This window comes from Schistocerca serialis, chromosome 3 (genome assembly GCF_023864345.2).
Source record: "Schistocerca serialis cubense isolate TAMUIC-IGC-003099 chromosome 3, iqSchSeri2.2, whole genome shotgun sequence".
In the NCBI taxonomy this organism is placed as follows: domain Eukaryota; kingdom Metazoa; phylum Arthropoda; class Insecta; order Orthoptera; family Acrididae; genus Schistocerca; species Schistocerca serialis.
In genome coordinates, this window is record NC_064640.1 from 201,304,000 (window position 1) to 201,317,918 (window position 13,919).

Sequence of the window (13,919 nt, forward strand, 5' to 3'; positions counted from 1 at the left end):
ATCAGCAGTAGTATTCGAACGTCAGTAAACACAGTCAGTGCACGCCGAAATCAGAGAAATCCGAGATTTAGCTTCGAAACAGAACAGCTGATGAAGAAGAAAGGCGAAACACTGACAGACATGCTCCCAAATACGGAGAATTCAGCTAAAGCAGACAGAAGGTGATCGGAAGAGGTCAGTGGACATAAAACACTAGACTGATCTAGGAGAGCATCAAAATTAATGTGAGTGTGGGAGTTCCACGTTTTAGTCAGTGCAGTCGGAAGCTTATCATCCACGACATTCTAAACGAGAAAATGTTACTCAAAGAGACAAAATTATTCAAAAAAAAAAAAGGTCGAAGATTTTCAACGGATGCACTACAGTCGATCACTGATAGGCCAAAGGCTAAAACTTCTCGAGGAATGTAAGATTCCACAGCCATGGAAAAACACAGAAATCACTCTCCTCTTCAAATAATGTGACAACACGAAAATATAGAATTACAGACCTGTTAGTCTTTTATCTATATTTTACTAGCTGTTACAAAAATCATTACGAATCGCCTGAGTCAGTAAGCTGACTTAACAGCCAGTCGAACAGGAGCGATTCATGAAAGGATTCAGTACTACCGATCATATCCAAGCACAGTGACAGGGAAATGTAAGGAATATAAAGTCCCACGTCACAAGGCCTTCACACACTGCCAGAAGTCGTCCGACACTGTCGAAATCTGTCTCCCCTAAGTTATTCATCTTGGTTCTGGAGGATTTGTGGAAGCATCTTTCCTGTGGACGGAAAGGTACCAACATGAAAAACATCTCAACCACCTTTTCTTTGCAAATAATATCATCCAGTTTAGCAGTGACACAAACAGACTGTCAACAATGATCAGAGAATTCAAAGATGTCTCCCAATGTCTAGGCCTCAAAATTAACCTTAAAAAGTCATGGCCATGTAAATATTACGGCCTCCATCGAAAACCATACTCTGGAAGTAATAAATGAATACATTTATCCGGGCACAAAAACCAACTGAGGAGAGACGATGCCAACCACATCTGGGAAAAACCTGGATCCAGATCGTCCCGAAAAGATCGACATGGAAATCTTTAGAAGAGACCTATGTCCAGCACAGGATACCAAGTGGCTGAGGAAGATGTGCATTTTCCTAAGACTCTGGAATCTTTCCTTCCTCGAGACATTTATTTAACAGAATCTGGAATGTTTCTTGGTCCCTCGCCCAATTTTAAGCATCTCACTCGTAATATGATCTTCTCATGGGGGCTCAGAGCTCAAGAATTGTTTCAGAGCTTTTTCCATTTCATTTTTAACAATAGTTTCAGTTCTTCCGATTCCACATTCATAACAAATCTTCGTAATTCATCATGAAGGCTTTGACCCGTCAGTAATTGACATTACAGTTTCCGACAAAAATCCTCGACAGTTTTTTATAATTTTGTCTCTTTCAGTAACAATTACTCATTCCGAATGCTGTGGATGATAAGCTTCCGATTGGGCTGACTGAAACGAAGAACTACCACGCTCACATTATCTTTGATGCTCTCCTCGATCAGTCTTGTGTGTTATGCCCACTAACCTCTTCTGATCACCTTCTTTAAGTTTTAGTTGAAGTCTCCGTATTTGGGTGGGTCTCTGTCAGTGTTTCACCTTTCTTCTTCTTCTTCTTCTTCTTCTTCTTCAGCTGTTCTGTTTCGAAGCTAAATCTCGGGTTTCTCTGTTTTCGGCGTGCCCTGACTGTCTTTACTGACGTCCGAATACTACTCCTGGTTTCTGTCTGGAGTTTGTTCAGTTCCATTCGTCTTCATTTTTCGGTTGATAGTTCCTTGCCTATGCATTGGTCGAACTCACTTCTTTTCTCTTGCAGCTCATTTATCATGGGTCGGATGTTTCTTTCCATCATACGTTTTCTCTCGAGCTGAGTGTTAAAACGGATCCAGACTTTAATTGGCCTTTTGTCTCTACCTGTGTTGAATCGATTTATGACTGAGACGTCTGAGCACATTCGGCTGTTCGATGTGAGGATGTAATCTTATTCATTCTTAACTGTGCCGTCGGGGCTTCTACAGATCTAATTTCTTTTCGGAACTTACTTGTAAAATGTATTAATTCAGTAGAAACGTTCTTTGCTAAGAAAATTCATCATCAATTGTCCTCTCGGGTTTCGCGCTAAAAGTCCAAAATTTTCATTGAAGAGATGGTCTTCTGTGAACTTTACTCCAGGCTAGAGGCTGTTTTCTATGGCAGTGTATATTCTTCTGAGTTGTAATTTCTTGGATGTTATAGTAAAGCGATGTACTACTCACCGAAGTAAAAAATTACTATTATTACATTCAAATACTTTATATATTTTATGGAAATACACAGTTAATTATTATTATATTAATAATATTTTATGCTGTTATTATTATTAAAATAGTACACATTTTCGCGGATGATGCTGTAGTATACAGAGAAGTTGCAGCAGTAGATAATTGCAGCGAAATGCAGGGAGATCTGCAGCGGATGCGGCGATAGGCACTTGGTGGAGGGTGTGGCAACTAACTCTTAACATAGACAAATGTAATGTATTGCGAATACATAGAAAGAAGGATCCTTTATTGTATGATTATATGATAGCGGAACAAACACTGGTAGTAGTTACTTCTGTAAAATATCTGGGAGTATGCGTACAGAACGATTTGAAGTGGAATGATCATATAAAATTAATTGTTGGTAGGGCGGGTGCCAGGTTGAGATTCATTGGGTGAGTGATTAGAAAATGTAGTCCATCAACAAAGGAGGTGACTTACAAACACTCGTTCGACCTATACTTGAGTATTGCTCATCAGTTTGGGATCCGTATCAGGTCGGGTTGCCAGAGGAGATAGAGAAGATCCAAAGAAGAGCGGCACCTTTCGTCACAGGGTTATTTGGTAAGCGTTACGGAGATGTTTAGCAAACTCAAGTGGCAGACTCTGCAAGAGAGGCGCGCTTCATCGCGATGTAGATTGCTGTCCAGGTTTCGAGAGGGTACGATTCTGGATGAGGTATCGAATATATTGCTTCCCCCTACTTATACCTCCCGAGGAGATCACGAATGTAAAATTATAGAGATTCGAGCGCGCACGGAGGCTTTCCGGCAGTCGTTCTTCCCGCAAACCATACGCGACTGGAGCAGGAAAGGAAGGTAATGACAGTGGTACGTAAAGTGCCCTCCGCCACACACCGATGGGTGGCTTGCGGAGTATACATGTAGATGTAGATTTCAGGCACGTTTAAGTAGGGGTAACGGGAAGGGGACGGGGTGGAGGCAACTACGTTAAAGAAATGTGATCCATCGCTAGCACCAACCCTTAGATCTGTATCCGAATGGCGGTGACTCGACACAGCACCACGTCTCCACTACAACTCCGTCATATTCCAGTTCAGTGTGGATGGTGCCTTAGGTTCTAGAAGAGGTCTTAGCCCACACTAGATGACTGTGCACGATTAGTCCTGTAGGGATGGTGGGCGTGTCGCTTACCTCGGGAGAGTGTGGCGAGAAGTACCAGGGCAGGTGATCGGCGTCGGGCCGCGAGATGTCGACGTAGCGCAGGTCTGGCTCGGTGTCCTCGAAGCCGAGGTTGACCTCGCCGGGGGACCAGCGGCGGCTGCCGCTGCTGGCGACGGAGGCCGCGTCCTCCGCCAGCGCGCCCACGCAGCTCCCGCCATGTTCCTCGGCCAAGCTGGCCACAGCTTCCTCGTATATCGTATCGCTAGCCTCCGCAAGCGACGCGTCGGACAGGTTGTCCCGGTCGTCGGCGCTGCATTCGTCGACTACGACTTGCGGGATCTCGGTTGCGGCGTGCGCCAGGGCCACCTCGCCCGACTCCCCGCCGGCTGCGTCCTCTGTCTGCCAGACGTCGTGGAAACAGCCCTCCGGCTGGTGTCGCGGCTCTGCCGGCAGCAGGCACACCTGCGCGTTGCACGCCGGGAGGTCCGCCTCGGCGTCGGCGTCGGCGTCGGCGTCGACGTGCAGGCGCAGCGGCGGCGGCACCTCGGTGCGGCGGCGTGGCGACTGCGCCTGCGAATCCAGTCCGCACCTCCCGCCTTCCTTGCGCCTCAGACGCGCAGGCGCCGACAGCCGCTCAGACCGCACCTGCAAAACACGTACACTCAACCTGAAATGCTGTTCCAGTTATAAAAAATTATATTGATAACATGAAAAACTTCGGTAACGAATTCCATTGCCTGGAAATATTGTGACGACTGTGGGGAGCGTCGACAATATTCTTGACAGTCTCTCGCATGTTGCACAGACTAAAGAGGTCGACTTCGTAACGAGGCGAAAGAGCATTATTATTGGAGTCAAGCGAATTGTACAAACTGTTGCCGGCATTTTGGGATGTCAGCGCAAATGAGTGCAAAAACAGACGTGTTACGAATGATGATATTGATAACACGAAAAACTTCGTCGGTAACGTATTCCGTTGCCTGAAAATATTGTGACGACTGTGGGGAGTGTCGACAATATTCTTGACAGTCTTTCGCATGCTGCACAGACTGAAGAGGTCGACTTCGTAACGAGACGAAGAATTGCACAAACTGTTGCCAGCATTTTGGGATGTCAGCGCAAATGAGTGCAAAAACAGACGTGTTACGAATGATGATATTGATAACATGAAAAACTTCGGTAACGTATTCCGCTGCCTGAAAATATTGTGAAGACTGTGGGGCGTGTCGACAATATTCTTGACAGTCCCTCGCATGCTGCACAGACTGAAGAGGTCGACACCGTAACGAGACGAAAGAGCATTATTATTGGAGTCACACGAATTGTACAAACTGTTGCTGGCATTGTGGGATGTCAGCGCAAATGAGTACAAAAACAGACGTGTTACTGTAAGTAGGCTGTTTAGGTTATTATGTTGGTAACGTCACGTAGCGTTCTGTATGAAAATCACTGGCTGTGCTGTATGCAGACTGTGGCTGGTTGGCATTGTTGGAATATTCTCTATTGTAGTGTTGGGCAGTTGGATGTGAACAGCGCGTAGCGTTGCGCAGTTGGAGGTGAGCCGCCAGCAGTGGTGGATGTGGGGAGAGAGATGGCAGAATTTTGAAATCGGGCGATCTGGACGTGTGTCCATCAGAAAGAGTAAATTTGTAATACTGTATATCATGAACTCATATATATGACTTTTGAATATTATTAAGGTAAATACATTGTTTGTTCTCTATCAAAATCTTTCATTTGCTAACTATGCCTATGAGTAGTTAGTGCCTTCAGCAGTTAGAATCTTTTATTTAGCTGGCAGTATTGGCGCTCGCTGTATTGCAGTAGTTCGAGTAACGAAGATTTTTGTGAGGTAAGTGATTCATGAAATGTATAGGTTATTGTTAGTCAGGACCATTCTTTTGTAGGGGTTATTGAAAGTCAGATTGCGTTGCGCTAAAAATATTGTATGTCAATTTAGTGTTGATCAGAATAAGTAAAGAGAGAAATGTCTGAGTACGTTCAGTTCTGTTCAGCTGTTTGAAAATCAAATAACGCAAGGGGTTAACCAGTACAGAAATTGATAAATTTTTCTAAGGGGACGTTTCATTACGAATGATGAATCGTATGACTTATTGCTCGGAAAATATAGGATACGCCCTCGAAGAAAAATGTCCTCAAAACAGTCAGTTCGTGCGAAGTTACGAATGAAAGTACGAGTATATATACATATACACTGAAAACCCAAAGAAATTGGTACACCCGCTAAATATCATATAGGACCCTCGCGAGCACACAGAAGTGCCGCAAGGTGTGGACTCGACTAATGTCTGAAGTTTTGCTGGAGGGAAATGACACCATGAATACTGCAGGGCTGTCCATAAATCCGTTAGAGAACGAGAGGGTGGAGATCTCTTCTGAAGAGCTCGATCCAAGGCATCCCATTACCCTCAATAATGTTCGTGTCTGGGTAGTTTGGTGGCCAGCGGAAGTGTTTAAACTCAGAAGAGTGTTGCTGGAGGCACTCTGTAGCAATTCTGGACGTGCGGGGTGTCGCATTGCTCTGCTGGAACTGCCGAAGTGTGTCTCAATGCACAATGGACACGAATGGATGCCGGCGATCGCATAGGATGCTGCGGCGGCGCGGTTCCTTTCTTCCTTTTTACCAGCACCTACCTGTCAACTCGTTGCAGCAAATCGCCAGTAGGAAAGCTGAGCAGAAACCTACCGTACTGCAACTCGCACCAGACTGCATACAACGTAACTATTCTAAGAATTGGGAAAAGGCCTTAATTTGAATGAAAAGTGAAGATACTGGCAACATTCCGGTATACTCTGAAGTGAGAATTACACGTTCACTGCCAAGCCCGAGCTAATCGTAACGCAATTATACACAAACCCTTTCATTCACGTTAACAGCCAGCCGCTGTGACCGAGCGGCTCTAGGCGCTTCAGTCCGGAACCGCGCTGCTGCTACGGTCGCAGGCTCGAATCCTGCCTTGGGCATGGCTGTGTGAGATGTCCTGAGGTTAGTTAGGTTTAAGTAGTTCTAAGTCCAGGGGACAGATGACCTCAGATGTTAAGTCCCATAGTGCTCAGAGCCATTTGAGCCAAACCTGGCAACGACTTGATGCTAACGCATTTCCCGAAATCTGAACAGCTACTAAGCCCGGATTTTTCTTAAATGAAAATGCTCGCCACTCTATTAAGTTTATCGGTAAAAATGGAAATGAGCGTACGGCATTGTGGGCAGGGAGTCCCCCATTCGGAGAAGTTCGGCCGCCGAGGGCAAGTACTTATTGCATTCGACACCACATTGGGCGACTTGCGCATCGTAGAGGGGGATGAAATGATGATGACGACAACACAACACCCAGTCCCTGAGCGGAGAAAATTTCCTACCCCAGCCGGGAATAGAACACGGGCCCCTTGGCGTGGCATTCCGCCGCGCTGACCACTCTTTTTTTTTATTGATCTCATATTGTGCGTTACTGTTCGTTGCATTTGTTCGGGGAGGACGTCTCTTCAAATCCGTTCAAGCTCATCGTTGATCCGTTCACTCAGTTATTTATTTATTTTATTTTTTTTATTACAGAGGGCAGCTAACCCCCTGACCGAACACCCTCAGCTCAGTTAACGGGGGCGTACAAGTTTATCGGTGTCTACTGCACTCAAGTTTTTAGTCACGGATCTGATCAATATGCCACGCGGAGTTACTGTCTTTTCTCGTACACAAAATTGCTTAAAATATCCTTACTGTCTAAAAAAACAGAACTTCTAAAAAAAAACTCACCGGAATAAATATGCCTCTACTTTAAAGCACTTTTGAGGTATGTAGCATAACTAAAACCGGCAAAATATAACTTCCTTCGAAGCTCCTTCGAAGTTGAAAGGCTGGGCTCCGACTACTTACACTGCTGTAAGTAAGAGAAAAGACCGGCGAAGAATAGTCCGTTCTGACTGGTCAGTTATCTGTAAGGCCAATAGAAAAACATTATTCTCCCACGTTAGTCCGCACTTTTCATGGCTAACCAATCAACAAATAACACACATTCCAACTGTACTTTCTCCCGAAATAAATAGTTAACATTCTGATATTTTGCTTATATTTTACGTTATTAACTACGAGGGTTAGAACTTAAATATTGGCAACTATTTATTCACAACCGACGATACAAAAGAGTTACATGTTTGCACCTGTTACTGTCATTCAAAATAGTCACCAGCGTTGAGTAGAACCCGTTGTCAGCGATGTGAAAGGCGTGGTATACTGTTAACAGAGCCTGTTCTGTTGATGGCACGAATGGTGATTCTCGTGTACGACTGTGATGGTGTTATCCTAACGCATTGCGTTCCTGTTGTGTCCCATCGCTCGCGCGCCGACTACAGCACCACGTTAAAACTCAACTCACTCAAATCTTGATAACCTGCTATTGTCGCAGCAGTAACCAATCTAACAACTGCGCCAGACATTTGTTGTCTTATAGGTTCACTGTCATCGATCATCCGCCATACAGCCCCGACTTGGCCCCATCTTAATTTCATCTGTTTCAAAACTTGCCCTTCGAGGCCTTTACTTTGATAGTGACGAAGCGGTGCAGCCAGAGGCGAGGTTGTGGCTCCGTTAACAAAGTCAAACATTCTACAGTGACAATATCAATAAATTGGTCTCTCGTATGGAGAAATGTTATCAATAAACTGGTCTCTCGTTGGGAGAAATATCTTCGTCGCCAGGAATACTACATTCAGAAACAAATATGTTGAGATGAAGAATAAAGATGTAGAATGTTAATGAAGTCTGTTTTATTTAAAAATATAAAGCTTTAAGAGTTTTCAAATAAAATATTCGGAGGGCTTCCTTTACAGCACGCCTTCATATCAAATGCTGGACCACCAAAACACAAAAATTTATCATAATATTTTTTTTCTCCGTTCAACCACAGTTCTCTCAGTAAGTTTTCTCGAATATCATTAGCGCTCCTTCAATCAATTTTTCATCCACATTTCTTTTCGGCTTGCAACACAGTAGAGCAAATATCATCGTATCGTTATTCATGCAGAATATTAGTGACATTGTAATTCACAATAGTGTTGAGTGGTCCAGGCAGAACGTCAGTAATATTGTACAATATAAAATTGCCCGTCTAGTCCGGAGAACTGCTTGAACTCGCTCCTCCAGCCGCTGCTGCCGACAGCTGCTGTGCAGTTGACAGCCCCGCGGCGCGCTGGCAAAGTGATTCCGAGAAAAAAAGGGCGGAATATGGCAACCCGGTGCAAGGAACACGTGAGTGTTTTAACTGACAGTATGAACTGAAACCGCATGTGTTGACACCAGAAGCACGGGAAGGCAGCTAGAGACGTCGTCCACTACCGCCGTTATTTCGACAGGAGCACACCCTCCCATTTTCAAAGGATCACTGCATCAAGTAAGCATTGTGCAAGGGAACTAAAACCTCGGCCGGCCGATGTGGACGAGCGCTTCTAGGCGCTACAGTCTGGAACAGCGCGACCGCTACAGTCGCAGGTTCGAATCATGCCTCGGGCATGGATGTGTGTGATGTCCGTAGGTTAATTAGGTTTAAGTAGTTCTAACTTCTAGGGGACTGATTACCTCAGAAGTTAAGTCCCATAGTGCTCAGAGCCATTTTCTTTTTCTTGCAGAGAAAGTCCGGAAACACAACTCTCTCTCTCTCTCTCTCTCTCTCTCTCTCTCTCTGGCGCCGCACCCCGACGTCAGAGGTTGTCGATAGTGAAATTAATAATCAACGTGTGAGGTAGCATTAACAAGGAGAGAGCGGGATTCGATGCAGAATTTAAACAAAGATCACCATCTCCATATATAAGGTTACTTGCTAATTTAAAGCCGCGCGGGATTAGCCGAGCGGTCTGAGGGCGCTACAGTCGTGGACTGTGCGGCTGGTCCCGGCGGAGGTTCGAGTCCTCCCTCGGCAATGGGTGTGTGTGTGTTTGTCCTTAGGATAATTTAGGTTAGGTAGTGTGTAAGCTTAGGGACTGATGACCTTAGCAGTCCCATAAGATTTCACACACATTTGAACATTTTTTGCTGATTTAATTTAAACCGCTTGCTTAATAACACTACCCCAATAGCTGGAAGTGCATGCCAGAATGTCCGTCTTGTTATGTTCCATGGGATGTTTTGCAATGGCGGATTGTCTCGGCTGTTGTAAGTGTGTGTGTGATGCTTGTGCTCGGTACATCGGTCCCCCACTGTCCTGACAGTCTGATCAACTGCCTGCCAGGGTGTGCGCCTCTTCGAAATATCAGCGGTTGTTGACGTCACCCGACTGCATATCCGTAAGTTATCTGGACATGCAAACGCCGGGAGAAACTTACGTCTCACATTGTTTACGTCTACAGGGAGAAAGCGTATCGTTGCTTGCGGAGGTTGGATTAACTTCGCAGCAGTGGAGTAACATTGAAATATACTTTTTCGTTTTTGTTGAGGTATCGTGATCAAAATATTGTTCCAAAGTTTGCCAAACTTGTGCATCATAGTAATTCTCGTGCCGCCAATCGCATCGAGCAACACGCCGGCCTAGCTCTTGCTCCTGAAAGGATCCATTACACTCGTCGACAGTCGGATTTTGTTTCCAAGGAACAGTTTCGGCTTGATTTAAAGACTACTTCAAAAATTTCGGATTTTTCTTAGGACTGGCTAGACGGTCTTCACGGTCGCAGTCTGACTGAGGATTTCATTCTGTTAATGCCTGACATTTGGCGAAGTTTGAACGTTTACGTGGATCGGAGTCTAATACTATATCACTACGGAGAAAGCTTTTGACGATTCAGCTTTATCCGTGCTAGGGAAATGTTTAAATTTGGCACCGACGCCGAAGCATTTGCCAGTGGTTGATTTCATTAGTTTTGCTGGAAAGGCTGTTTTTAAACTACCTCCTGATGTTGCGGAGGAGATTAGGAGAAAAACATGTCGTGTGTTGACTGGGAGCGTCCACCTCCACCCAGGAGTTATATCACAGCAGCTGAGTGGGCTGCTTTACGTTCACTTAGAGTAGATCCCGATACTGTTATTTTACCTGAGGACAGGGGCAAAGCTATTGTCGTTTTCGACATGCAGGATTACGTTCAAAAGATGCAGTTTTAGTGACGTATTCATCGTATCGCGGGATCTGTGCTGACCCCGCAAAAAGTATTGAGAGAAAGACTAACAGCCTCCTGAAAGAAAGTTCCTTGTCGCAGGAGACTACCGAGTCTTAATTCTTATTGTGACGCTCCCCATAGGTTATATGGCCTTCCTAAGGCCCACATAGAAGAGATTACTCTTCATCCGATTGTGAGTAACATTGGTGGTCCGGCATATCGTGCAGCGATCCCTATAAAAAAAATGGTTCAAATGGCTCTGAGCACTCTGGGACTTAATTTCTGAGGTCATCAGTCCCGTAGAACTTAGAACTACTTAAACCTAACTAACCTAAGGACATCAAATGGTTCAAATGGCTCTGAGCACTATGGGACTCAACTGCTGTGGTCATCAGTCCCCTAGAACTTAGAACTACTTAAACCTAACTAACCTAAGGACATCACACACACCCATGCCCGAGACAGGATTCGAACCTGCGACCGTAGCAGCAGCGCGGCTCCGGACTGGAGCGCCTAGACCGCACGGCCACCGCGGCCGGCCCTAAGGACATCACACACATCCATACCCGAGGCAGGATTCGAACCTGCGACCGTAGCGGTCGCGCAGTTCCAGACTGTACCGCTTAGAACCACTCGGCCACTCCGGCCGGAGTTGATCCCTATAGTTGGTTGGTGTGAGCACCAGTTTACGAACTCAGAGGATTTCTTACGTCGATTAGAGAGAATGCAATCGAACAACTCTGATATTCTAGTAAATTTTGATGTGGACTTTTTCTTCAGTCGTGTCCTCTGATTCGTTACAATCGATTGAGATTAGGTTTGGTGTTGAATTAACGAACTTATTTCGACATGTGTTGACTTCCACCCACTTACTTTTTATCCAATGACCAATGCTACGAGGAGATAGATACAGTTGCGATGGGAAGCCAGTTGTCACCTATTATTGCCAATTTGTTTATCGAAGACTTTGAGGAAAATGACTTGGAGTCAGCGGTTTTGAAACGCGCGTTTTTTTTCAGGTATGTAGACGATACTTTTGTTGCTCGGCCCCATGGCCGTGAGAATTTGAACGACTTTTTAGAACACCTGAATTCAATCAACCCGAATATCTCTTTCACGTTGGAGGAGGAAAAGGATGACTGTGTTGCCTTACTTAATGTGATGATCAGGAGGAAGGTTGATGATAGGTTGAGACATGCCGTTTTAGGAAGCCTACTAACACTGACTTGTATCTGCAGGCTGACACTTGTCAGCATCTGGCTCAACGTGAAGGGGTACAGCGTACGTCGGTCCACAGGGCCCATGTTATCTCGGATCCTGAGAGTTTGTCATCTGAGCTAGTCCATCTCCATATCACCTTTCGTTAAAATGGTTATAATGAAAGACAGATCAGACGTGCGTTGCGCTATCGACCAACTATGCAACGGGTGATTGATGACAATACAGAGGTGGCGCCAAGGTCTACAGCCTTTCTGCCTTACACTGGGAGCATTTAGAACTTGATTGGTCCTATTTTGTGGACATATGATGTCAAATTCTTTTTCTACCACCATCTAAAATCAGGGTCCTTTTAGGTTCCGTGATGGATGATCTCGGTTTGCGTGAGGCGGGTGTCTACCGTATTCCTTGCAGCTGTGGCATGTCATGCTGGACAGACTATCAGGATTGTGGAGGACCGTTGTACCGAGCACAAGCGGTACACACGCTTACAGAAGCCGGGCAAATCCGTCACTGCAGAACATTGTCTTGGCACCGGTGATCCTATGGAATATAGCAACACAGATATTGTGACAGGCACTTCCAGCTATTGGGGTAGTGTTATTAAGGAAGCGGTTTAAATTAAATTAGCAAGTAACATTATAAATAGAGATTGTGGTTATTGATTAAATTCTGCATCGAATCCCGCTCCCTCCTTGTTAAAAATCACGGGGACGAAGTTAATGCTACCTCACACGTTGATTATTAATTTCACTATCGACAACCTCTCACGTCGGTCACCTTAGGTCTGAGTGTGGCGCCAGTGCGTGCGTGCGTGAGTGCGTGCGTGTGCGCCTTGAAAATGGCAAGGTGTGCTCCTGTCGAAATACGGCGGCTGTCGACGACGTCACCCGGCAGCAAAACCCGTAAGTTATTTGAACATTGTAGACGACGGTAGAAGCTCAGGTCTCACAGATGTGACACAGCATTAAATGAAATTTGTTATACGTTAAAAAGAGTGTAGACTGTAAGTGCAATGAAAGAGATGAAACAGAAAATGGAAACTGTGCATTCACTATACTGCTGAGAAAGACATGTCAAGAGAGGTGGTGTTGCCAGTACCACGAGTATAATTTGACAGACTTCAATTCACTAGTGACATCGTACAGTAGAGCAGCCGACAGTTTTTCGGTGCAAGTGATTGTTTCTCTCATCGCCGCACTGGGTAGCTGCGCGGTCTTGTCATGGTCCGCGCGGCTCACCCCGTCGGAGGTTCGATTCCTCCCTCGGGCATGGGTGTGTGCGTCGTCCTTAGCGTAAGGTAGTTTAAGTTACATTAAGTAGTGTGTAAGCTTAGGGACCGATGATCTCAGCAGTTTGGTCCCATAAGAGCTTACCAGAAATTTCCAAATTTGCTTCTTTCATCACAGTATCCTGCTTCGTTAAGTTTTGTTGCACAGTCGCGAAGACCCAGCGCCCGTTCATAATAATCGTCCAACTGTACGGAAACCGAGGCAGGAATATATGCAACTGTTTATAAACTAGCCTATTATCGCACAAAGATTACAACTGACACTGAAAATGAAATGACGGCACTTATGACCTACAACACTTACAGGTGAAGAGACTAACTGTTGAAGGAAGGTGGCAATATAAATGAGAAGTGAAAAAGATTTTATTCACATCCTTCAGTAAACGTTTCCATTCTTTTACATTCTGACGAGTAAGATTTTATCTAGTCCCGGTATTTACTTGTCTATTAAGCGCTCCTTCTTTACACTATGACAAGTAAGATTTAATTTAGCCCCTGTACCACCCTTACACACATCCCGTCGTTCCTGACAACTACTAAAACCCGCAAACTACCTGTCTTCCATGTTGTGTCTAGACAAGACAGCCTAGACACAATGAGAGGAAGCCGAAAGGCACGCGCTAAGCTAAAGCAGGACGGCGTGAGGTCTGAAACAGGATACGTAATGAATGCTATAAAGAAAAGTACGTAGCTTCTGGAATACTTAACTTTAATCCATCCTTTTGGTACATCTGGAGATTGTGGCAATACAAGTGAGACTCTTTAGATACATGCAATGTTACTAATGGCGCCTTGCTAGGTAGTAGCCATTGACTTAGCTGAATGCTATTCTATCTGC

At 45.1% G+C, this 13,919-nt stretch overlaps 1 protein-coding gene across 1 annotated transcript in view; it reads right to left on the reverse strand.

Annotated features, from left to right (window-relative positions):
- The window catches only part of LOC126470745 (sodium-dependent transporter bedraggled), a 446,015-nt gene that overhangs the window by 403,082 nt on the left and 29,014 nt on the right, over nt 1-13,919 (reverse strand). The window contains exon 3 of the mRNA XM_050098751.1: nt 3,505-4,119. Within this exon, the coding sequence (XP_049954708.1) occupies nt 3,505-4,119 (615 nt within the window). The remainder of the gene's footprint in view (nt 1-3,504; nt 4,120-13,919) is intronic.